Genomic DNA, 27,887 nt, shown 5'->3' with positions numbered 1-27,887 from the left:
GTGCCACTGAGCTTAATGAACCAAACCGCTTGCTCATGCATTAAAAACGAAGAAGTGTATTCTGCCAGGGGAAAAAGAAAGGCTACTTTATATTTTCTACAGCAGACACTTTTTTAACAAACATAAGCAGGAAAGAAAGCATAAGTAGAGGGGTGTTAACAAAGGCTTTTAAAACTTTCAAATAAGGATAGTAATGATTTGCAACTGTAGAGTGCCAACCTAAATAGCATGCATTCATAAAAATATAAAGTTATTGAAAGTGTTCTTAATACTAGCTACTGCTTTACTTTAGTACTAATTGTATTACTACTAATATACAAATTACTAAAACGGTATCAGAATTGACTATTATGAAACAGTTGTGTTATAAAATATTACCTATATCTTGTATTCGCATCATAGTTTCATATCATCTCTGGTATTTTAAGTAAACTAGTCACTGGCTTAGAAGTAAAAGCATACCCATATTGCTAAAACTACTATAAAACGTAATAGTAGAATCTAAATGTTATTTTTCTGCATGCAATAGTACCTAAATATTCAATGGTTGCCTACCTAAAAGTCATCATATTGCTTTTAATTAAAGGAGTGATTACATCCGTAAAGTAGCTAACGATGATACATTTTTTCTATATAGACAGTGCTCTGAAACGTTGGCCCATGTTTTGTGGTATTGAAGTCACTCTGACATATTAAATCACTGTGACATGTTTTCACTGAAGTCAGCTTGCAAATACCTCTGGCTATAAAACTAATTCATTTTATTCACTTCTATCACAGTGAGGGAAGTGGAAAAGTAGCTACTCAAAATTGTCACTCTCCTAGACTATACGCTCGCTTGCCTAACTTAGCTCTGCTCACATGCAGGAAATAAATACTTGAATCACAGAGAGTGGGTTTTGAAGAGGCAGGCGATCCTGGGAACAGTGCGGATTTTCGTAGCAGCCATAGCAAAGGAAAAGCGAGGCAGAGCTTAGAAAGAGAGGGTAGAGCGTGGGACAGATAAACTGAAACTGCCTTGCCACCTGACTTTGTTCTTTTTCACAAACAACATTTTTTATCTCCCATTCCCCCACCCCAAAGGGCACTGGGTGGGGTTGATGAGTTCCCCAGGCGTTTAGAACCTCTTCAAAGCTGTGAGGGCTCCTCCTCACGGAAGATGAGATTATTTTCCTACAATACTTGTCTATAATTGTGCCAGGGAGCTAAAAATAAAAATGACCTAAGTAGTTCCACCACAGTGAGAATCACAGCCCCATTGTAGAACTGAGTCATCAGCTTCCTGCTTCGGGGAGATATATCCAGGGTAGGAAATTCACTGTGCCGACTGCCTTCCTCCCGCCTCTGCTGGCTGAGATATAGAGTCTGCGGTGTGGTTATCAATAACTGCTAGGAACTCTGGCCGTAATCGAGTAGATAGCTGTAAAGCACTCTCGTATTGGGAAAGTAAATGCGGTGAGAACCATAGCAGGCTGAGGTTTATGGAGAAAGCCCTGACTGCTGTGCAGGCTGCGCACCTCTGATCCGGGGCCAAGGCCGTACACAGCAGTTACAGGATTTATCGAGTCTTATTTAAACTAAACGTATGTCTGGCTCTCTCCATTTTTATTTCTCTTCATCACGCGGCAGGACATAATGGTCTGGTTTATCACGAAACTTCTGTCGGTTCCATCCCTTAAGTCATTTGTCACACTTCTCAAGGTCACGGGGACGCCTTGGAGAAGAAGTATTTGGTTTTGATTGATTGGTTCTCCGATGCTTATGCGGAGGAGTGCTGCTAAATGAGCCTTTTGGATTTCCAATGAAATGACTTAAAGGGAGGGGAGAGAGGAACTGGCGAATCCTGTTAGCAAGACGCAGAAGGCATGCTGTGCCCCGGGTAACCCCAGTGCTGTGGATGGCCTCCCCTTTGTCCCTTGCTCCCTGGTGGAAATGAGAACTTTGCCCTCCGATCATCACTACAAGGAGAGGAGACATTCTCTGGGTCTGGAATTAAAATAAAGCTGTCAGCTGTATAACAGCCAACACATAGAAACTCCCTCTTTTCCCCTGACCCTATACTGTTGCATTCTGAGAAAGAGGCCCATGACAAAAAGCTAAGTTCACTCCCGCGGCGATGCTTTTCATCATAACTGCGTACATCAGTTGTTGTTGAAAGGAGAGGACAATGGCGCCCATTCTTTGAAGCTAGAGTAGTAGGTGTGGGATGGCATATGGATATACCCATGTATTGATTTTAAGCAAATATGCTTTTTGGGTAAAAGCTTCTTGCTTTTCTTAATAATTCAGTAAACATAAAGAGATGCAAGTAAACATTTTATCTATAGCAGCTATTTCGTGTTTCTGAGTTGATACCTGCTATCTTGAGCATACATTAGATTTATGAATTATCATAGTATTTGTAAAAGATGTTTGATATTCCATGTAAGGAGGAGAAAGGGACTTGCTAGTATTTTCCTGTGAGGTTATAATGTCATTTTTCTCCTTTCTCTATGACATCATGATTCTACTGCTCTCATTCTACACCAGTGATGACATTTTTTCAGTTGCATTTTTTAAATGTGAGAACTTTTGAGCTTACAATGATATCCTTTGCATACAGTGAAATTCACCCATTGAGGAGCAGAGTTCTATGAATTCTACACACAGACATAGTCTTGGAACCTGGCTAACTTGCCCTAACATTCTCCTCATCTTGATTAAACTTTACAGTCTTGTTTCTGAGTCTAGGCATTAGATTCCCTTTCCTTAGAGCATTTGCTAAAAACAAATGAAAAACTCCTTGCAGTTATAAATTCTGTGTCTGTCCTTTTGAGATGAAACTCTACTCTCCTTTCTTGCTAGTTTTACAACTCAGAAATGTCTTTCTCAAAGACCTCTGAATTGTATTCATCGAGATGGAGACCATTTATCTTTCCTAGTCTCTGTGAGAGGGCGAGGAGCCTAAATTTGGTAAGGAGCATTGGCAAACACAGACGGCCTATCACTACCTACCTCCTAACATCTCACGGTATTTTCCTACTAGCTTATTTATTTCCCAATACTTAAAAGCTCTCCTGCACTTGTTTCAGAGAAGTTGAGTTACTTCCCTCTCCCCCATTTCAAGATTCTTTTTTAAAATGTATCTTTATTGTTAAAAGTATTACAGATGCCCCCTTTTTCCCATTGACCCGTTCTAGACTGCACCCCCACCCCCTGCCCCAGGCCTTCACCATACTATTGTCTGTGTTCATAGGTTATGCACATATGCATGTAAGTTATTTGGTTAATATTCTTGAATAAACTCTCCTTTGTCTGTTTAATTCTATCAATTATAATTTTTCTTAGACAAACTACATCTACAACCATGTTACAGAATCTCTTCTTCCCTTCAAAAGCTTCCTCTGAGACCCTTCGTAGTTATTACATCACCCTCAGGCCACAGTTCCTGGCAACCACTAATCTGAGTCTGCCACTACAGCTTTGCCATTTCCAGAATGTAATAGAAATTATAACACACTCTATGTAGCCTTTTATCTCTTTTTTTTTTTTTCACAAAAGATTTTTAGCATAATACTGTGGATATTCATTCATGTTATTACATGCATCAATGTATTCTTTTTTTCACTACTGCATAGTATCACATTGCATACTATCACAATTTTTTTTCTATTTTTTAATCCCCGTTTATAATTTATATTTCCCTCTTCTTTTTTCATTGTTTGTTTCACTTATAATAATACTCATATTGTGTTTTCAAGATCTATGCTCAATCAGGATTAGACTCACTCAGAATGTTCTTGCTTTTCCTTACCATATTAAGCAGAAGTTTTCCATGGTTTTGTGGATAAAAAAGGGAACACATACCAAAAAGCTCAGGGGAGGCCTGCATGGTAGCCTTACAAACTCAGAGATCTCCAGTAACCACAAAGGATAGTCTAAAGTTAAAACATCCTAACCAAGGCAAGTCATGGCAGGTAGTCATGTCCTAGGCCAGTATCTTCCTTAACAAATGTCAATCTTTACTTTAATTGAGCATATATATCTATTGTCTAAATACTATGCTTTTGGAATGTCAGAACGATCCCCTTTTCTAGAGCAAGACCAAAGAAACCCTCTTTATTCTCTTGTTCCTATGCATACCATCTCTTTGTGCTCTACATGTTATTGTTGACTATCCTATACCTACCAATGTGAAAGAAGGATGTGTCTATTTAACTTTTTATCCAGGTTCAGAGATATCCCTGCTTTGCTTTCTCCTGCTTCCCTAATCTATCACCAATGGATTTCATGCAGCCCCTTTATGCCCTCCCCTTTGATTCTAATGTACAAAATAAGGTGTAAAACTGCCAGATTCCAGAGCATTTTCTCAGTCCTTTGAGATGTTACTTCCCAGCAATTGCTGTCAGTTTGGCTCAAATAAACTCATAAAATTTCTCCACAGGTTTGGACTTTTCTTACATCCACAAACTCAACTGGTAAATGTCTTCTGTAATAATAATCCCATTAAATGAGTAAACAAACCAGATCTCACGTTGAAAATAATACAAAGTTGTGTTTTTACCCCCCAAAAAATGTTGGTAAAATGCACGTCTACAAGTTGTTTAAATTGTCGATGAGATATGCTGAAATTTAATATTATCCATGTTTTAAGTAGCTATTGTGCCAATAAATGCCCATTCAAGTCAGAATAGTTAATTCAGTGAAAAAGTGCAATTGAAAGCAGCTTGGCTTGTTGGCCAAAAAGATGGAAATAAATACCCTGTATAATAAAGAGTTAATATGCTAATTAGACCAAATAGTAGAATGTCCAGGCAACATTCTGAATGAAGCCAGGGCTGAGAGGGCCGAACCCTTTTCATGAATTTCATGCATCAGGCCTCCAGCACACCAACAAAATAGAGCTATTAGATGGTAGAAGGACATGGGATCACTTTACAAAAAATACAATCCATTTTCATTTAATAATGCTTTAAAAAATCTCTTATTGATGTGGGTTAAACTCACATGCATAAATGTTCATTTAAAGATTTACATATCTATATCTATATCTATAGAGATATAGATATATACAGGTATATGTATAAAATCCTTAGCTGAAGATAGTTTTTTTTTTTTTCCATTGATTTGACCTGGAATTGAACCCAAGACCCATTGATCCACAGACCAGTGCTCTAACCACTTAGTTAAAAAGGCCAGGGCTACGATAATACATATTTTAAAAGTATGAATTTTATTAATTTAGAAGGTGATATCAAAACTGCATGCATTGTGGGTTGTTTGTTTGTTTCTTTGTTTTGGCCTGCTTTTTTAATCTTTAGCTGACACTGAATGAACTTATTTGGGAGAGTGTAATTCCTGGATATCAGGAACCAGCCACCTTCTGCAGTTAGAGAACAAATAAAAGAAAGATTGAATGTAATTGCAGTCTTCTTACTTTATTTAAATACTGAGATAAAAACATTTAGGGTGGCATATTAAATTATTAAAATATATTGAGAAAGTAATAAATTAATAAATTTTCCTCTATTTTCATATTACCTTATAAATCTAAAATATAACTGGCTAGTGTTTAGTGTTGGTGGCCAATCTGAAATTATTTATATTTCATATATAAGCAGTACTTGAATTTTATAGAATATACTTTTGACCAATATATGTTTTTTATATGTTAAAATTTTTAAAAATATCATTATATATAAAATTCAAACATTTGTGCATTAATGGCAAAAAGTGAGGATTGCCTATGACCCAAATTTAAGCTCTATTCTGTCATCCTTCACTGTATTGTAGTGTTTATTCAAAATATCATTGACTTTGGCTTTTATTATTTTGTAAAGTACAATACATAGAAACTTAAAAAAATAATTTTATTTTTTATTTTAAAACATCTTATCAGACATAAAAAAGAAGGCCTCATACTTATAATAAAGTCCATACACTGTCTTAAAAAACAAACATAAAAAAACAAAAAGAAAGAACACACATTGAATGAATAACAATGGCAAAAGAAGCAGGAATTTAACAATAAAAAAGTGTGGTTTTATGTTCATTAAAATGCATTATTTGAAAAATATGTATATGTAAATATAGTCATATATCATCAATTATGTTGTCTAAAAAGCAAGGTAGATTTAGCAATTAAAAAAAAACACGTTTATCCCTGAAGAATTGGATTCCCAGACAAGGCCATGTGCCTGGATTGCAGGTTTGATCACTGGCCCAGGTCAGGGTGGGTGCAGAAGGCAACCGATTTATGTCTTTCTGGCTTTTTTACTTCCCCTCCCTTCTTTCCTTTCCCTCTCTTTAAAAAGCAATGGGAAAAATATCCTTGGGTGAGGATTAACTAACTAATAACTAACTAACTAATATCTAACTAACTAACTTACTAAATAAATAAATGTTTACTTAGATAACAAGTGTGTGGATAATATGCACATATTCAAAGCTTTGTTATCACATGTTCATTTATCGTTTTGTCTTATTTTATGACAGGTATCATATTTTAAAAATTGAGGTCTTACTTAAATGTTAGGAGTATTAATTTTAACTTCAGGAAATTAATTTTAGCCTAAAGGTGACATAGGCCAGCATTTATCAAATTTGGTTATATAGGGTATATTAATAGGTGTTCTTGGAATATGATTTTATAGTCAAATTATTTTATCAGTGAGTGGGTTAAAATATATTTTAATAGTTTTACACTTAAATTGGCTAAGTGCATATTAATCTTATTAAAAATCACCAAGATGCATTACTGAAAAAAGAACTTTTTAAACTCAGCTATATATATATTTTTTTTTTTCTTTTAGGGAACATTTTATGGCCAAATGATCCATGAGGCCAATAAACTTTGACCTGTGATTGGTATTTAGGCTAACAGGAGCAGTAGCTGATGAAGTGACAGAGTGCTATATTATACTGTGAGTCAGGAGGCTGGTCACAAATCCTGAATCTGCCACCATCTTTGTCAGAAGTGTTAGAACAGTGGCTAAGAGCACAGCCTATACTAGATTCTCTGGATGTGAATCTTGCCACAGCCTCTTATTTGCTGTGTAACAGGGTGCATGTCATTTGCCTTTTTCTGCTTTCCTTTATTCAACTATAAGCCAGTTATAGTATATTTTATCTTGAAGAGCTGTTCATTCAGTTAATATAATCAAAACATTTTTTGAAGTCATTAATGAATTAAAAGTGGTGTGTGTCAGCTACTTTTGAACAGTGGCTTTCAAACTTTGACAGTGATGCATAATAAACCATCCATTTAACATAGAAGCACAGTATAAACACTCAAACGTACAGAAACATATACAATTGAAATAGAAGATATGTACAATAATACTTAATGATTATATTATGCTATCCACTCCAATATTTTTATTATCTTCTATTTTCTTCTTAATCTCATTTCTTTGTCTCCTCATTCTATTCTGTTGTAACCTATTTATTCAATTCTATACAATTATTTCTATTCTGCTCTTTTCCTATCTATTAAGAAAAAGCTGGTGCTGATCCTCAAATTGCAAGACACTAATTTATTAATGACCTAATTTACTGATCATTATTTAAAATCTGCCTTCAGCTGTCCTGTTCACCTTACACATAAAACCCATTAGATATTCATAATTTCTTTTTCAAAAATTCAGATTCCATTCCTGACCTGCTGAATATGACTCTCCTGGTGGTTTTAGCCCAGAATCCATCTATGTCACTCATAACATGCTGTAGTCACTGACTGCTCTTCTAGGTTTCCTATAATTCTAAAATTGAAGAAGTAAAATGACATTGAAAGAGGCCTCTAGTTAATTCATTCTGTATTTAATCAATATTTAATGCATGCAACACAACACACAGGCATTTACTGTTAGAACTATCTAGAGAAAAAATGTAAGTTCAGGCAACTCCTCCTCAATAATTAGAGATATTCTATGATGCTTCTACTTGTAAATGTTTTAACATCTTAAAACTCAAAATTATATAAGATTAGAATAAAATCTAAAATGAAGTCAAAGATGAGATTATGTACTTTTATTATTTGTATTGTTTTTCTTTTGAAGAAAAAAGTGTCTCAAACAATTTTAATAGGCAAAACATTCTTGTATCTATCCACAATTTTAAGTACTATAGAGCAGATAAGATTGGCTATAAGTCCACCAACTTTCCTTCCAGAATTTAGTAACATACCAAGCAATATCTAATAAGTCCTCCTTTAAATCATGATATCTCTATTGAGTAAAATAGTGATACTTATATTATAAAAATATACAAACCATCCAAAAATCCATTTCAAATTTAAATCTTTTATCAGAATTTCTGTAGCTTACATCATAATGTAGAACATATTTACAAATCTTACAATATATACAGACAATTTAATTTATTATATGAAATATTAGGTATTCTTTATAAAAACACTCTTGTTGAATATTTGGAAATTATAATCAGTATTTTATAATATGAAATGCTTATGTGAAAAATATTGATTTAATTGAATTAGTCAATATGGTCTTCTAACAATAGATACTTTGACTTTTTTTTTGGATTTCCAAATCCTAAAATAGTAATTAAAAAGTGATCTCATAGTTCACAATCATCAATGAGTATAAAATAATTTTATTCATTATTGTTTCAATATAAGTATACTTTAAAAAAAAGAAGTTATCACTTCCTATATCAATTTTCTATATTTTCCATTTCTATCCTCCTCTCACATATATTGGTATTACTTTTATACCTTCCAACTTTTATTCTCTTCAGTATCCTATGATATTTAGCATCCCAATAAATTTTGTGACCATGTACTCTATATATGGAGTTTAAATAAGAAACATTCTTGCAGGCTTCCTCATTATTATCCAAAGATGTGAAGAATCTACTGAAAACCCCACAGTTGTATGTTAGTTCCATAAGCAAATGCCTGCCTATATTCGTCACAGGAACATACAATTCAGTTGAGTTATAAAGAACTATGAGGAAGCTATATTTTTCTCTCATTCTCACAGTCTGGTATTTTTATTGTCATTTCATGTGTGGATTCCATGCTGATTCACCAGGTAATTGATTTACACCTCTTTATATTCTACATTTTGATTGTTTTATTATCTTCAGAATCCTTCTGTGAAAGACACTATGGCTGTCACTTATTTAAAAGGTCCTTCCTTCTCTCTCTGTACACTCCATTCCCTCCACAAACAGCTGCATCACAGCTGTCACTCTGAATGGCAAAGATGTCTTTTGGTGACAAGCTTATGCCTGTGGCACACAGCATGGCTTCAAACAACTAATTAACAGGAGCTGGGCCACAGCAAGTTTTAGTGATGTCCATCAAGCCTGCGACCACTGCTGACACCCTCCACAAATCTGTCAAGTGCGGCTCTTCCTATAAATAAGACCAAGTCCACTTGCTTTGTGGTGAGGAAGAAATTGCAGAACATGCTTAATAAAAAGTAGAAGAAGGTGATGGCCATCTTTTATATAGGGTTAACTAATTGAAAAAAATATATTGATCTGTTAGAAAATTTGACAGCTCATTTATATCTGTTACTAGAATACAAGGAATTCAACTGAAAACTTCTCCATGAATTTCCAGTGGAGTTCATTATTTAAATACATTTATTTAGCCTCTGGAAAACAATGTATTTTCTTTAATAAGGGGCTATACATTATTATTTATAAAATCAGATTTATACATCAACATAAAGATGCAACCCTACATCAGATTTGTGTTTTTTTTTCTTTTCTAATAATTATATATTTACATATAGTACATGTGCAATTATTGTATATTTAATTTGATTTAAAAATCCAAATCTATGCCCTAGCCAGTTTGGCTCCGTGGATAGAGCACTGGCCTGCAGACTAAAGGGTCCCTGGTTGATTCCAGTCAAGGGCACATGCCTGGGTTGCAGGCTCGATCTCCAGTGGGGGGCATGCAGGAGGCAGCCAATCAATGATTCTCTCTCATTATTGATGTTTCTATCTGTCTCTCCCTCTTCCTTCCTCTCTGAAATCAATAAAAATATATATATTGAAAAAAATAAAAATCCAAATCTGTAAAAAAAAATGTATCTATAAATATACATATCTAAGTTCAAAATTACATTTTATAAATTTTAAAGTCGTGTATTAAACACACTTTGAGAAATATTATATTGTCATTCTCAATAATTAGAAATGTATGTAGATATCACATTAATCAAGTAATGTAAGGTTTAAAATTTTTCATTTTGAAGCATGATGAGGTCTGGGTAATGAAACCAGGAAAGAATTCTGATTGAAAAGAGAAATATCCAGTGAAATTTTCTCAACCCTATGATGCATTCTCCTAACACCTGGCCTTCACACATGCAGACTACTTGAGAAATCTACTCATTTTTCTACCTCCACATATCACTCCACTCCTGATCATTCACCTGGTAGGCTCCTTCAAGTCTTACATTAATATTGTAATCATTTTCTTCTATTGGTTAAATTGCTGCTGTTATGTGTTCTTTTTGATTCTGAAACGTACCTCACTTTAGCACTGCTTATACTATATAGTAGCATTGACTGTAAGAGTATGACCCTTAGACAATAGCATCTAGACACAAAGAAACATGATTGCATGCTCAGCTTGATGAATTTAGCATACAATAATATAAGTGTCTCTAATATATTTGCAGGATATTTTGGAAGGAAGAAAGGAAGGAAAGAAAAAAGTTTGACATTTCATTTAGTATATTACCCTGTAGGCTCATCCATGTTATTACAAATGGAAAATTTTCATTATTTTTATTGTGGAATAATATTTATTCTTTATCTTCATATAGTGATGAATATCTAGGTTGCATCTATATCGTAACCATCACTGGTAACTTTGCAATAAACATGGGTGCTCATATACCTTTTTGAATTAGTGTTTTCATTATCTTCAAATAAATACCTAAGGGTGGGATTGCTGATTGTATGACAGCTTTATTTATAATTTTGGAGGCAACTCTGTATTGCTTTCCATGGTAGCTGCATCAATCTGCATTCCCACCAAGAGTGCACAAGAGTTTCCTTTTCTCCACATCCTCACCAATACTTGTTAGTTGTTGATTTATTAATGATAGCCTTTCTGACAGGTGAAAGGTGATATCTCATTGTGGTTTTGATGTGCATCCTCTGATGATTAGTGATGCAGAGCACCTTTTCATATGTCAGTTTGTCTCCTATATTTTTTTGCTAACAAAATGATTAATTCCTCTAGCCATTCTTTAACTGAATTGTGTTTTTTTGTTGTTGTTTATTTGTGTATTTTTTTGGGGGGGGGTTGGTATTATTTGAGTACCTTATATATTCTGGATTTTAACCCTTTTTCAGATGTATCATTTGCAAATATGTTATCCATTAAGTTGATAGTTTCCTTCACTTTGCAGACATATTCTAGTTTGATGTAGTCCCATTTGTTTAGAAAAACATTTGTTCTTATGAAGTAAAAAACACAAATAATCTGGCTTGTAAATTAATTTAGTATTATTAGTGAAAAGCTCTTAAATCAATAACCTTTATTACTCCCAAATATAACACACATTATAACCAAATGGCAAAGCTATTATTTTAATTTAAATGGTGATATCAACTGTAATACCTAGTATTCTAAGTACTGAATACATTTATTTATTAAAAGTTAATGGGTAATATCACTACTTAAGACATCAGGAACAAAAAAAAATCAAGTATGTATAGTAAAATGAATATCAAGTCCTGTTTACTTAGACCCTCACTAGTCAGTTGCAGTAAGTTTTATCAGTGATAAGTACAGAAAGGAGTCCAGGAAAGGGGAAAAAAAGAACAAACAAAATCAAGTAAGATATAAGCAATATTGTTTTTGGTGTATATCTCTCCTTTTTTGTATGAAAGTACCAGACAATGTTACCATCTTGTTCCTATCACATTTGGTAATGGTAACTAAAAGAGAGGTGTTCTGAGTCACATTACAAACACACAGCCCAGTGTACTCATAAACCTCTCAGTGTGCCCAAGCTCAGGATACACGCATTATCTCATTTTTAGTTGAGGGAAATAATACTTACCTGAACACTATTGTCCTAAATAAGGCTGTAAATGTGAAGTAACTGACACAGCAGGAGTAATAGTTTTGTAGGTTTAGTTCCTTTCCCTGTGACATACTCTTCTCACTCTCCATTTGATATATTTTATATCAAATATTTTTATCAAGTGCCACAATTGGAATGTTTGTGAAATCAGCTATAACTTCTTAAGAATTTCTGAATCCAGCAAAACCTGTGTTGTAAACTGTTGTAAAAGGTCAGAAATATTTCCTTCATCAAAATGACTTTCCCAATTTGGGTCTAGAGACGTAGAGCCGCGGTCCGTCCTGGGCTATCTCCACCCACCATCTGCACCGTGAATTTCACACTTGCAATAACTGCCATGTTTTCCAAGTCTGGTGGCTGAAATTCACACTTATTTTAAAGCTCTTCCCCCAATCTCCCTAACTCTTAGAGCTAAGATTTCCATCTGACATTGATTTCCAGATTTCATTGCTACAAGGAAAAACTCTTATCTCAAAAATTCATACACTGAACACTAGACCATTTTGTAAAAACACTCTGCCTCAAGCATCAAAAACAGTGTCAGGGAACAGCTACTCATACTGAAATGCAGTCTTGTGTGAATTCCAATAACTGTGAGACATTTTCCTACAGAAGGCAGAATATAGGTGCTGAACGCTCTGTCTGCTTCCTTTCTATGCTGTCTCATGGGTAAGGCGATTTGAATATATTAGAAATAAATGGCAATAAAATGTATAGCTCACAGATGCGTAGTGAAGGGAATATGCATCTATGGTATGAAAACAATGTGCACTTATTGATTCCTTTGCTTCTATTTTAACCATTATGGGGCTTTGTGTACCCAATGACAGAAGGCCTGCCAGAAAGAGAAAAGTTAAACATGATAGCTTAAATTTTAAATCAAACTTCAGAAACGTTTCAAATTTGAACCACTTTCTTAGACACTTGTCTAGAAAAATTGAATGCACTTCTAATCTGGTAATAGGCTATCACTAGCTAGTTCTGTGACCTAGGGCAAGCTACCCCAGCTTTCTCATCTTTAAGTTACATGTCAGATGTATGAATATGTAATCTCTATGGTCCTTGATAAAGAGCCTGTGATTTTTTAAAAACTATCACAGAGTAGTTAACCTTGCATTTTCTGAAGCCATGTTGTTGTGTCTATATTTCAGCTCCACTAAATTATTATCTGTGTTAATTTGGAAAGTTTATGTAAATCTTGCATGCCTCATTTTCCATTTGTAAAATGGGGGGAAAAATAATAATATGCCTAATGAAGTTGTTGTTAGGATTAAATGAGCTATATTTTAACAATGATAACATATGTGTTGTCTATATTTTATTTTATTTTATTTTATTTTTTAAATATATTTTATTGATTTTTGACAGAGAGGAAGAGAGGGGGATAGAGAGTTAGAAACATCAATGAGAATCATTGATCAGCTGCCCCTTGCCCATCCCCTACTGGGGATGTGCCCTCAACCAAGGTACACGCCCTTGACCGGAATCAAACCTGGGACTTTTCAGTCCGCAGGCCGATGCTCTATCCATTGAGCCAAACCGGTTTCGGCTGTGTTGTCTATATTTTAAAATATCTTAAAGCAGAGGATACATATAGAATCATTAATAATAACTTATCAGAGCTTAATTGATATATTTTTTCTTAGTTGTACATGAAGCATGTTTTCTAAATTGAGTTTATTAAGGTGACATTGGTTAATAAAATTATATAATTTTCAGGTATGCAATACATCATCTGTATATTGAATGGTGTGTTTACTGCCCTAAGTGAAGTACTCAATAATATCTTAGATTAGATAAAGGTGATAATGCATATGAAGTGCTTAGAATAATGTCTGGAGCAAAATTTGCCCAATACCTGATGTTAACATTTCTCCATAAGCAATAATTGTTATATCTAAGTTAAGAGTGATATGCTAAGAATAATAAATTAAAAGTGATTAAAACCTTGCTAGTCATATCAACCTTGGTATTATTTTGTATCTAATGTCATAATACAAATTTAATAAATTCATTCATATTAATCAATGTCAATTGATGCAAAATGAGACCTACTCAAACATTGAGTAGAATTAAATTAAATATTGTTATGATAAAAACAACAAAATCCTCCTTTTTTACTTTATTAAGCTGTTTAAAGATAAAAGATTAAATTGTAAGAAAATAAAAAATTAGTAATATACATTCATTAACCAGGCTTAGCACATTATTCAATAAAATAAAAAATCATAAGAGCATACTGCAGGCACCAATTTATAGATTATAATTACCTTTTGTTATTAATTTTAAGAATGATTAATACTATATTAATAACTTTTAAGAAACAGGTTATTAAAATTTTATTACTGGTTTGCAGATATTAAACATTTATATTAAACTCTTTCTCCTATGATACTTTATGTAACTCCAGAACTGGCATCTCTTCTATCATTAGGTTTTATTTTATAACAAACATCAGAGATTATCACTCTGCATTTAAAAAACATATACTTAAGAAACTAGTCATATCATGGTTAAGAGCAGTTTTAAATAATCAAGGAATAAATGTAAATGATGGCCTAATATGCACATAAAATGTTTGAAATAGCCCAGTCCGTGTGGCTCAGTAGTTGAGAGTCAACTAATGAACCAGGAGGTCAATGTTCAATTCCCAGTCTGGGCACATGCCTGGATTACAGACTCAATCCACAATGTGGGCTGGGAATAAGGCAACCAATCAATGATTTTCTCTCATCATTGGTGTTTCAATTTCTCTCCCTCTCCCTTCTATGAAATCAGTAAAAAAAAAAAAAAAAAAAAAAAAAAAAAAAATTTAGATGTTTGAAATAGACCCTGACGCTAGGTAAATGCACCAAAAGTATTAGTTGTTGTCAACATCTTGATTGAGTACACTAAAGAGAGAGGGCTTTATAGATGACCTAGTCTAAAATCATTCAGACTAGGAAGGGTCTGAGATATGATTAAATGATAATTTGTGAGATAAGAGACTCCTAAAATAATTTTGTGTACTTTATTTAGAAATATACCACTGTAGGTTTTTTTTTGTTTTGTTTTTGTAAATATATTTTATTGATTTTTTTACAGAGGAAGAAAGAGGGATAGAGAGTTAGAAACATCAATCAGCTGCCTCTTGCACATCCCCCACTAGGGATGCGCCCACAACCAAGGTACATGACCCTGACCAGAATCGTACCCGGGACCTTCCAATCCACAGGCCGACGCTCTATCCACTGAGTCAAAATGGTTTTGGCTAAGCCAGTCTTTAAGTACACCGAAGATAAAACAACACAACCCCAACTTTCTCACACTGATTTTGAAATAAAATACTTTAACATGTTTGCTGTCCATTGTCCAGTTTTTAGTTCACTGTGGGCTGTATTTAAAGCCAGGGCATCAAAGCACATGCCACAATACATAGGAACAATCTTACTCGAGGGACTATGCTCCTCCTTGTCTACAGCCAGAAGCTGCTAGTCCTGACTCACACTTTCAAACCAAGCAGTGGAAAATACTTCACCTAATGTGAATGAATAACAATGCAATAGGAGAGACTCAAATTGTTCTGTGTGCTTCTTAGGTTTAATTGTTTTGTTCTTAGATCATTTGAATGGTAATATACTAGTTAATTAATATCATAGCTCTGAGTATCATTTTTTTTTCTTGTCAACATTGCCTAGAACTTAAATTAAATAAACCTTGTACAAACTCTGTTGTGTGCTTTTGGATTTATATAATACCTAGGGATAAAAACACATGGCTATTAGAAAACTATTTTCATTATCAATCTTTTAAATTCTCTACAAAAAATAAGGTAATCTTCAGTAAACAGTTTTCCCAAAGCATCTTGAGCAATCAGATGTCTGGGTAGTAGAGCTTCTTTACTCAAAAAACACAAGCATGAATATGTTATAAAAATATAATTCTTAGAAATTGCCGAAACCGGTTTGGCTCAGTGGTAGAGCATCGGTCTGCGGACTGAAAGGTCCCAGGTTCAATTCCGGTCAAGGGCATGTACCTGGGTTGCGGGCACATTCCCAGTAGGGGGTGTGCAAGAGGCAGCTGGTTGATGTTTCTCTCTCATCAACGTTTCTAGCTCTCTATCTCTCTCCCTTCCTCTCTGTGAAAAATCAATAAAATATATTAATTATATATATATATATATATATATATATATATATATATATATATATATTTCTTAGAAATTGAAAACTACTTGGATTTCAATGGCTTTCAGAACATTTATAGTAGACTTTGTAAAGATGTATGTGACTTTATTTATGGATAAAACTTATTTATTATTGCACGGAGTAAGGGTTATTGCATTATTATTAGATGAATTAAGGGTAACTAATGGAAGAAACTCTTGTCTTCTAGACACTTAAAATATACATGATGATGATGAAAAATCCTAAAGGGCTAAAAAATTATGCTTCTTCTCTCAACTGTCATGTGAGTAAGACTTTGGAAAAAAGAGAGATAAAGACAAAAATAAAACCAAAATAAGAAAATGAATATATGCTGTACCTCAGAAAGATTTTTTAATATTTAGATCCATATAAACATAAAGAAAAATATGTGGATGACAAATTAGCAGGTAAAACTTACAAATTATCACTTTGCCCTTTTCTACCTCAATTAATGGATTGTACATAAAGAAGTTTCCTATCAATACAATTTGTATTAATCAAAATAATGTGTCAGACTTATATTACTATCAATGCTTCTGAAAATGATAGATCCCTATACTTGGCAAAAACAAGTACAAAACAACCCTTTTCTGCTAATAATAATCAAAATATTTTCTATAACTTTAAGGGAATGGTAAAAAAAACACACAAAACAACACCTAGCTTCAATGAAAAACTAGAATATACATTAATACACACATACATATATTATCTATCTATCTATCTATCTATCTATCTATCTATCATCTATATGTCTACCTACCTATCTATCCATCTGTCTACATGTTGTTACAGTTGTGGAAAATAAGTGAAACAAAAATGTATGCATTAATATTATAGTTAAGTCTTAAAACTTAAAACACATTTCCTACAAATACAGATCTTTTATTGTTCAATAACTTAACCTTTCTAATTTTACACTTAAAAAAATGATTACAATGGTAAATGTTATGTGTTTTATAGCACTTTTTTTTAATGAAAGGATACAGATTTTTCCATCAAGCCATGTTAAAATAACAGGCAAAAAGGAAGTAAGTCTACATTTTACAGTGGCTAAAGCAAAGACTCTTCTTTTAAAATCAAAATTCAAAGAAATAAAGGTTCAAGCTGAGAAAAAAAAAGTAAAGAAAATGCAAATATTAATGAAAATTCCAATTCAGCTTGTTTATTTTAAACATCATTGTCTTGCCCATCTTCTTTGAATGTAGAAGATGAAGTAAATCATTCTTTCAACTAAAGATGTATCTTTTAACTCAATTAATAAAGATGAATTAATTTAAAAATATAACAGAAAAAAAAAACACGTCTCCTATAACTTTCTCTAAAACAGGTAAAAATCAACACTTTGCATCCGATGACAAGAACACTATACCATATTTAATAGTTGGGCCATTACTAAAGAATAAAAAGATGATTGTTCGCTTCCCCCAAAAAAATTGTTTACTTAAAATTGGTAAAAATGTACTAGTATAAAAGTATGAACATAAAAAGATCAGCAAAGAACATATTTATAATATTTTACTTATAGTATTTAAAATAACTATGCAAATGCAAGTTCCTCAGTACTAGCATGGTCTCTATGGAGATGTGGCATACCTCATAATGGCTTTCTTCATTCTCCTGCATGTGGAAACCCGCGGAGCTGGGACATTTCTGAGGAGTGACAGGAATATTGTCACTTTTGCTGTGTGAGTTACACTGAAAGAGATTACCAAATAATTGTGACAAACTACTCCACATTTAGAGTGTCTATTGAGAGACATGGTTGTTTGCTAAGAAACTAATTAAGGAATACAATTTGAATTAACACTGGTTGACTCTACACTCATAGGTACATGCAATGATATTGTGCCTTTATAAAAAAAGATAAAAAATAAAACAAGGATGAATAAAAATAAAATAAATTTTATTTTTACTATTTTAATGCAATATTGATTTATTATGCTTATGATTTTAGTTTCTAAAACATACTTAATAGCTAAGGTCATTAATACCTCATATATTACTATGTGTGAGAGATTCATCCTCTCTCTCTCTCTCTCTTTCTATATATATATATTATGTTAACCTGTGACATAAATATTATTTCCACTTACAGATGACAAAAATAAAGCAAACAAATATTTTAACAAGGTTGGGCTGCTACCCAGCTTTCTGGGACCACATTCCATACCCTATCTACCACATGCATGACCTTTATAAATGATGCATTTGAAATAGATAAAAATTAAAAACTAAAAAGTTTAAGGTCTAAAAATATTACTTCACTTTTTTCCTGCACCAAATATATATTTAAAAACAGGTTAACTAAAATAATTCATTTGGAAATAAATATGAATTGTAAAACATAAGCTATTAAGTTATGACTTGGCCTTTCTTTGTTAAAATACTAACATGGCTCTTTTCAATATTCGTCATGAGTTTTTATGTGAAAATAAGATATGTACTTTCTACTATCCTACTTTCTTCTTCTTAAATCTCTTATTAGATTCAAGACAAGGAGTATTTAGAAGCATTGCTGTTTGACTGTTTATTAAACATCACATTGGTATTTCTAAGATTTCTTTAATAAAAGATATTGTAGTGCTTCAATATGGATTCATCATTGATATATAACCATTCATCTCCCATAAGACTACAACAAGCACACAGAATTTTATGGCATAAGTAGGAAAAACAATATTTTTTTCAAACTAATATGTTGCATTTTCTATCCACTAATGAAATTTAACTTTCCCCATCCCAAAGAATAATTTGTTATAAAATGGATAATAAAGATGTTTTATAATAAGTTGTAGGCTTTAATACATTGAGTTTGGTATACTCTTATTTAGAGACTACCAGTTTTTATATTTAAATACAATTTAAAATGCATTATATTTTTAAGTGTTTCATAATTACTTGGAAATAATTTTAAAGCCATAAAAGGGGCAAAGAAATTAAAAAGATTTCCAGGATATTCTTCATTAGATTTTTAATATATCAATTACCATGTATTTTTGTTTGTTTGTTTGTTTGTTTGTTAAGAGAAATAGCAATATGGAAGATTAGGAAGCCATGACTTTCAAACCCAAAACTATATTAGAAACTTTTGGCATGAAAAACGTTATTTTATGCCTGTCCTCTCCACAAACAATATCCATCAATCCTGTTCAAAACTTACCTCCCTTAGGAACTCCTTACGGGTAACTAAACTAATGGCAATTGTCATTTTAACCTCTGCTTGCAACCTAAGCAACTTTTACATGTCGTTTGTAAAATGCTGCTCTGCCAATATTAATTCTTAGAATGACACTAAGCTTGTCTAAACCACTTCACTGTTAATTATGAAGGCCTTTCTGATATTTCTCATCACTGACTTCCTTAGCTTTCAAAAAAAATGTTTAGATCTTAAAACAGTTATTTTCATCTGTGATGTTCCTAGACATTTTAATCATTCAATTCCTGTCCCTAGCCTCTCCTCATATCTATTCATGCTGATTAATCTTTTAAAAACATCTCATGTATTATGCAGTTTTTCTCCCTAGAAACATTTTCTCAATTTCTGTGGCCCAGCAGTGGCTTCGCACCCTGGCTGTATTAGAATTACCTGGGGAGTTCCAAAAAATGTTCATGACTAAACCCCAACTCACACTGGAGAAATTTATAGCTAAGGCAAAAATAGTTTTTAAATATCCAGGCAATTCTAATGTGCAGTCAGAGTTGAGATCCCTGGGTTAAGGTTAACATTTCTTCATCTGGCCCTCAAGACATTAATAGTAAATTTTGTCCTCACTTCCTCCTTTAACTTATTTAACCCATTATGGACTAGGTGCTATTTTTTTCATGGACATATTTCATAATGCCTCTGAATCTGAACAAAATACAACCCAGTATATTTCAATACTTTATACCTACAAATACAAGATTTTATATATTATCTACATTAACCCTCTGCAGAGGTAGAAAACATGATCCTTCTTTAATAGGTGGGAAAGACAAAGGTTCAGAGGTATCTAATGCCCTTTGTGCAAAAATTTGCCAAGGAAATGCACCCTAAGTGACAAAACTTAGGCAATTACTATTCTGCCATATCTGCCTTATGGGTCCATTAATTTGCTTGTTTATTTACATATTATACTCTGTTTATCTATTTTTTATTAGTCATTTGCCAAGTGCTTTCGATGTTTCAAAATTTTATTGGTTCACCCAGATATGGCATTTACTATTTGTAATAACCTCATTTTAACAGTGAAACCATGTATAGAAACAAACAGCACTACAATATGTAAAACTGCGAAATGGTATGCACCGGTAGCTAAGGGGCAGAGAAGAAAGAATGACTGGACTCGTGGGCATGACACATGAGCAAAGTCTTGAAAAATGAGCCTGGAAGGGAATCATGCTCAGCATGAATCCATGCCAGAAGGAAAAGCATATGCAAAGACTAGTATATGAATTCCCATGATTTGGCCTGTGAGTTTGACAATGCTTTAACTGTAAAGTATGTGATGACAAATTTGAGAATGGGGACAGAAATTATTGATGCATTAAATTTGACAGTAGACGCAATGACAAACAATTACAGAATTAGACCTAATATAAAAAATGACTACCAACTAATGACTACCAAATAAAGGTGTTTTATAAACATCGGAGATAACAAGGATGAGTTGCAATATCATTCCCTCTCTCCTAACTTACCTAAGGGATTACAATATAAGCAAAATGAGGGCATTTGAAATATTACTGTGGAAATCAGGCAAGTCTCTCCATCTCAACAATATTTCACCAACTAAAAATTGTTTGCCAAATTCGATGTGAATAACTCTATAATAAATTATAGTTAAGTTAGATTTACTTAATCAGATTTGATATTGCAGAAAATATATGTAAATCAAACTTGAGAGGTCCAGAACTCAATAACAGCAGTCAGGTTAATGGAAATCACTGTAGCCCTGCCCTGTGTGGCTCAGTTGGTTGGCAGGTTGTCCTGTGCACCAAAATTTTGCCTCCCAGTTGATTCCAAATGAGGACACATACCAAGATTGGGGGCTTCTACAGGAGGCTACTGATGGAGGTTTCTCTCAAACATAAAATGTTTTTATCTCTCTCTCCTTCCTTCTCTAAACTAATCAATAAAAAACATTCTTGGTGGGGATTTTTTTTAAAAAAAAGGAAATCACTGTAAATACCTTTGTTCTTTCTTTAAAATCAATTTGAAGTTTTCCATTACCTACAATTGATAGTCATTATTTAAATGCATGGATATGACTTTTCTCCCCCATAACATCCATTGCAGTTCCTGAGAGATTGTCCTTAACTACCTATAGAAATATCTGCTCAAACCTGCCTCATTACCAGGGATATTAGCTCTTTCATTTTTGACACAGAATTCTAAGAAAGCATTTCACAGCCATGATATCAAGAGAAAAATATCAATAGTAGCAAAAGCAACAAAAGTATTATGAAAATAATCACAAAAATAAATGACACCGCTGTTTTCTTTGCTAAAAGAGGATTTGTTCTTTACATTTTCCACCCAAGTCTATAGCAGCAATATGCCCTGTTATTCTACTCCTCCTTCCACCTTCTTACAAATCAATGCTGCTTGCTAAGAATTAATAGCACTGTTATAAATTGTGTGCAATCATTATAGAGGCAGTAGCCTTGCAGTTTTTTGTTCTATATTTTCTAGTAAATAACAATTCTAGTTGTTAACTACTCCATCTAAATATTTTTTCCTACCCATTTTAAGAAGCCCTTTTATAAAGAGTTGTAAAACTTTTTATACAAATGCCCTGGAGATTGATAAGAAATTCACATTTATAGGAAGAAGCTACTTTAAAGAGCCGTCTGTACTTGCTGTCTGTAAGGTCTCTCCATACATCTCTTTGGAGAGCCCACATGTATCAAATTCTCACCACCTCATGCCCCTGATACTCCTCTATCCTGATCACCAATGATGTCCACATTAGCATCTCAAAGGTCAATTCTCAGTCCTCATCTTGCTTTACCCTGATAACTTCTTCCTTCTGGATCACCTATGTCATTATCTTTCCTAGGCAACATTAACTAATCGGTTTTTTTCTTACCTCTCATGTTCTCTTTATGGAATAGTTTAACTGTTTGCGTTGTTGTTATTGTTAAAACTGCAAAGCCAGAAGAGACGCAATTCAGAGATGGAAGATGCTGACAATGCCTCGGCATACCAGCAGACAGCAGCTGCGGGTTGCTGAAGGACGCCCAGGACCAAACCAGAGATGGGCGGACTTGCATTACCACCATTTGTCCACCAACCAGATCTGAAATATCATGGCTGGCATGTACATATAAGGAACTATCTGGCATTGAAATTGGGACGCAAAAGAACTGTTGGCCCAGAAAGGAGCTCACTACAGACTGCATTTGCCTCTCAACGTAACCGTTATGGCTTGTTGCAGTTTAGGTTCTGACAAGGGTATTTCTTGGATCACATGATCTCACACATCTAGAGGAAATAATGAACAACATAGACTGATGAACAAAAACAGACTCAGAGAAAGAGAACCAGCAATCAGACTCTCAAACCTCAGAGGGAAAGTAAGGGAAGATGGGAATAAGGGAAAGAGATCAACCAAAGGACTTGTGTGCATACTTATGGGCCTAGCCAGTGGCCATGGACAAGGAGGGTTGGGGGGGGGCATATCTAGGGAGGGGTTTGGGATGGGAATGGGGGAATAAGGACAATTATGTGAGACCATAATTAATAAACAATTTAAAAAAAAATTTAAAACTGCAAAGTCTGAAGAAGATGAGGCCTGAGTATTTTCTCAGTAAGTATGTTCTCCAATGGCCCTCACTTTTAAATACATTCTCAATTAGACACATGGGCAATATCTCACTTATAAGCAGACAAGGGCAGAACACTTAGAACATTCCTATACATGTTCATCCCAAAGCACGTATTATTTTACTGATAAAGCTCATATTTTAAGGGATTCATTTACTAGGTTCTTACCATTTGTAAAAATGTGTTCCAATAATTGAGAGTTCTAAAACTCTGTCTCAAATCAGGAAGCCTTGAGTCTGTATCTACCATCTCTCTAATATCTTCTACTAGAGGCCCAGTGCACAAAATTCTGGGCTGCGGAAGGGTCCCCGCTCAGCCTGGCCTGCACTTTCTCGCAGTCCAGGATCCCTCACTCCTTACCGCCTGCCTGCTTGCTGCACCTTGCTGCACGGAGCCAAGAGAAGCTCCCTCCACTGCCACTAAACTCACCAGCTGTGAGCTTGGTTTCTGTCTGAGCTGTGATCCCACGGTAGGAGTACACTGATCACCAGGGGGCAGCCCCTGCATTGAGTGCCTGCCCCTGGTGGTCAGTGCGCATCATAGCAACCAATTGTTCTGGTCATTCCACTGTAAAGGTTACTTAGGCTTCTATTATACAGAGGTCCTTCTCCATTGGTTTATTTGTCTGTCATCACTAAATATATTCTAAAACAAAGTGAAAATTCCCATCAGATTTTGTTGAACATGTAGGTAGTCAGCATGGGTAATATATATTTTTACTTAAAATGAAGATGCAATATATATTTTAAAACCAATCCATATAAATAGCTAGTCAGATCACAGAAATATAGAGTACTAAAATACATATAAATTTTAAGATAGAGATTATTAAAGTAGAATGAGAAAAAAGAAGGGGAACTACAAAAATATTTAAAAGAAATATCAACTGTATCTATAGTATACAGGAAGTCTTCCTTTTTTTAGTTGTTTTGCCTCTCTTCTCTAAAAACAAGAATACTTTTTCTTTAAAAATTGAAGACATAAATATTAGCATATGTTAATTTAGGGTACCAGAGACAAGTATTTTTCCTATTTCTCTTAACTGTCTTTGAATTTTTCAAATACCTGAAAACAAGTCAGTACATAGAAAAAGAATTAGCATGATTTTGTTAAAAATCTGCTTCATCACCTGGCTGGTGTGGGTCAGTGGTTGAACCTATATCCATGAACCAAGTGGTCACCAGTTTGATTCCTTGGGACACAAACCCTGATTGTAGGCTCCATTCTCAAAATGGGCATGCAGAAGGCAGCCAATTGAAATTTCATTGATGTTTCTATTTCTCTACCTCTCTCCCTTCCTCTCTCTCTCTAATATCAATAAGAACATATTTTAAAAATTTTGCTTCATCCACAACAAGGAGATTATTTATAATAATTATGAAAGGGCTTTGTAAACCATAATTGTGCATCTTTGGAAATAAATGTTCTACATAGATATAAAGTTCTTTCTGACTTGGTTTTAAGTAAATCTTCCTCTTCTTGTTGATCATGGTTTTCTAAAGCCATGTGAGGGACATGATTGCTTTTCTTTTATAGTACTATAGCTAAAAAGGTTATTCTCTATTCCTGTACATATAATTCTACTTTCTCTCACCTCATGAGGAAAAGGGATCCTCCTATTGATAATGTATCTCCAGCATAAAATATAGTGCCTAGAGCATTACTATTTTCTGTATATTTCAAGTGAAATGGAAGAATACATGAATAAATGCAAGACTTTTACGAAGACATATTTACCTAGATTGTTTTGGTTTCTAATTCTCTGTGTGAAAAATTCTTTGTATCTGTTTTCTTTTTTGTTTCATTTTGTCTCCAGCAGATAAAATCATTGCAAAATTAGCTTTCCCAAGACCTGCATTTTCATCACATGTGCTATCCCAAAAATAAAATCCATTAGTGCCATAGATTGAGTATTTGTAGTAGCAGCATTGAAGAAAGCAGTGGGTTTAGCCATCATGCTTTGTTTCTCCAACTGGACCCTTAGAAACTTCTGTCGGGAAGAAACTTCCATACAGTGATATGTTACCTAAGTGGATCCATTTGCATCTACCTATTGCATATATGAAAAAAAAAAAGTCCCCCTGTTCAACTCCTTTGACCTGCAACCTTTCCTTACTGTAGACTTTGCCAAGTCCACCCTCGTGATTTTTTCAGGGTAGCAGACACTTTTGTATATAAGTTTACCCAGATATGCTTCCAAATTCCATGAACTAACTGCTATCTTTTCTCACATGGTGGAAATTCTCCTCTATCCTTCTCACAATATCCATTCCAGATATTCTTTCAATCCAGAGACCTTTTTCCCTCGTTTTCATGTTTCTAATATACCTCCTTTCCTCCCTTCCACCATAGCACTTTCTCTTCTGTAGCAATAAGCCTTCCCCTTTAATCCCAGGTTTGCAGAGAGACTAGCCAGACTACTGCTCAATGAAAGTGAGAAGTTGGCTGTGCCATGAGGGATTGATAAAAAGATAAAAGATATATACACTTCTGGCACTGACCATTGAATAGACCAATTGGTGTTTCTCAATTAGAGTTCTGCATGATCAAGTGATATTAACAGCTACTAAGTTGTATTTCTTATTGTGCACTTTGTTGTTGCAAATAGGTCACTTTTAAAGCATTAGTATAACATTTACCTCAATTCACTGTTTCATGACATACATTTCACTTGTGTTCTAAAACAGTTAAGATATTAGGACTACTTTATCCTAATATTAACACATCTAAGTAAAAAAAAATGGAAAAAAATATCTAAAAATGTAAAATTAATGTCTGAAGAAATTCAGTAAGTCGCTTAAGCTGAAGTACCAGATGAAACATATACTTCTTTTTCTTTGGTTAGGAATTCCTTTTGCATATGTTACTCCAGAATTTAATGGTCTCCATTATAGACTGGCTGACATTTTTCAAACAATTGTAACAATTTAATGAAATGTATAGATGCCAAGTATCATAACCAAGATATTGCTTTATCTTTTGTATTATTGCTTAAGTGGTATTTGAAACCATTTTATTGCCATAAATATCTTTGGTTACTAAAAAGTTTTAGCAATCCTGTATGGTGTCCATTTCCTGAGAATGCTTGCTCAGTTGCTTTTCCTCCTATGCAATGACTTTCAAGGCTTTTGTTAAGGGACTATTCACAAGTCAAAAATAGAAATAAAGATATACTAGTATTCCAAAAATAATTATTCCATTTTTGAAAATGCTTATATTAGGCTGAATTTTGTCTCCTTTTTTCAATAACATTTAGTTAGAGTGGGGAGAAAGGAAAGAGTAAGTTTGAAATTGTGTAGGATTTGGAATAATTCAATTAAGGATTTAATAGTAGCACCCTATATCATTTTACTCAATAGGTTCCCTCTAATTGTGCAACCAGAGAGCAGCCCTCTGTGAATTGAATGTTGAGTGTGCCAAAGAGTTGTCAAGGTAGAGGCTCTGGGGTGGCAGGTGCATAAGGATGAACAGAATCTTGTTAAATAAATAACTACATGTGTAAGGCCACATATTTCCTCACACCCAGACATAAATCCCTTTGTAAGAAATTACTACTAAGTCTCTAACTTAATATAGATAAACTGGATAAAACTTTAGGTCATTACTCACCAAGGAAGAGCAATGCAAAACCATCTTTATGAGGACCACAAATCTTAGCTGCTCTGTGCACATTACATTTTCCTTAAATGTTTCATGGATGGTATACTAGTTTTATGCACCTCTTTTGACCCAGTTGCTATAGGCATGCACAGAAATAAAATCCCTCAGAAAGTATACTTCAAACACTAATGTTCTATACTTTACAATTTCTCCATTGTTCCCTTCCTTGTATTATTACCTTACTGTAAAGCCATTTCACAAAGCAATAATACATTGAAAGGTTTTAAATTACCAAAGGATTATATGCTATATTGCTTGGGCAAAGCTCTATTAATGCCAGTAGGCATTGTTCATTGCAACTTAATTCTGCATTTTAAATAAATGGATGCAGGCAATACAGGCCTTTGCAAGTCCTTAGACATTTAAAGAGAGATACTAACTTCTGTCAAAACATATTTTAAGAAATATGACATCAGAAACTTTCATTGCCATGGTTAATCAGAATTATGCATTCTATGTTTTTATGTCAGACAATTATTTTGTAGTTCATCATATTATTTGTTATTATAAAATCCCTGAGACTTTTTATATCTGTTTCACTTAATTGTATTCATATTTTGAAGAGAAAGAAAAACTAAATCCTTCTCAGTACACAAAAATAGATTGTCTAAAAATATTTTAAATTCCAAACATAATTAAAGAGGTCCTGTTTTAGATGTGTTCAGTTGGATTTAAAGATGAATCTTTTTATGTTCCAGATTGAATTGAAAGACTTCAGAAAAGGAAAATGATGAATTTCATTTTCATTCTAGGTAATTCATGCTTAAGAATAGATAAGTCAGTTTACCTTTTGAGTTGGTTAGAAATTTTGGGAAGCTATGAAAGAGTGCCAAATACATAGTGCTAAAACTAACTTATTAGAGAACAACATATTAGTTTATCATATGCCCAATTTACTAGTATCAAAGAAAAGTTATATAAGCCTAAGATATGAGGGAGTTCAGGTGTGTAGTGATGGACTCTCCACACTAAATATTTTTGTTTGTTTTGTTTTCTACACCCTGTTCTTTAAAAGAATACAGAATGATAGTTCTTTGTCAGGTAACAATTATTTTATTATACAACTAGAGGCCTGGTGCATGAATTCATGCATAAGTGAGGTCTCTATGCCTGGGCTGTGATCAGGGCCATCGAGGCAAGGCCTATTTGGGACTGGGCCAATCGGGGACT

General features: G+C 33.8%; 1 protein-coding gene across 11 annotated transcripts in view; it reads right to left on the bottom strand.

Moving 5' to 3' along the window:
• Window positions 1-27,887, bottom strand: part of PCDH9 (protocadherin 9) — an 897,448-nt gene that overhangs the window by 540,283 nt on the left and 329,278 nt on the right. For 8 of the 11 annotated variants that reach the window (XM_084876514.1, XM_084876521.1, XM_084876518.1 and 5 more), the window contains one exon: window positions 17,843-17,944. The exons of 2 other annotated variants lie outside the window; for them this stretch is intronic. In XM_084876514.1, the coding sequence (XP_084732640.1) occupies window positions 17,843-17,944 (102 nt within the window). The remainder of the gene's footprint in view (window positions 1-17,842; window positions 17,945-27,887) is intronic. One more of the 11 variants, XM_084876519.1, reaches the window with a different exon arrangement.

This window comes from Pipistrellus hanaki, assembly GCF_964339955.1.
Source record: "Pipistrellus hanaki genome assembly, chromosome: 3".
NCBI classification, from domain to species: domain Eukaryota; kingdom Metazoa; phylum Chordata; class Mammalia; order Chiroptera; family Vespertilionidae; genus Pipistrellus; species Pipistrellus hanaki.
This window is presented reverse-complemented; position numbering and strand designations above follow the sequence as displayed.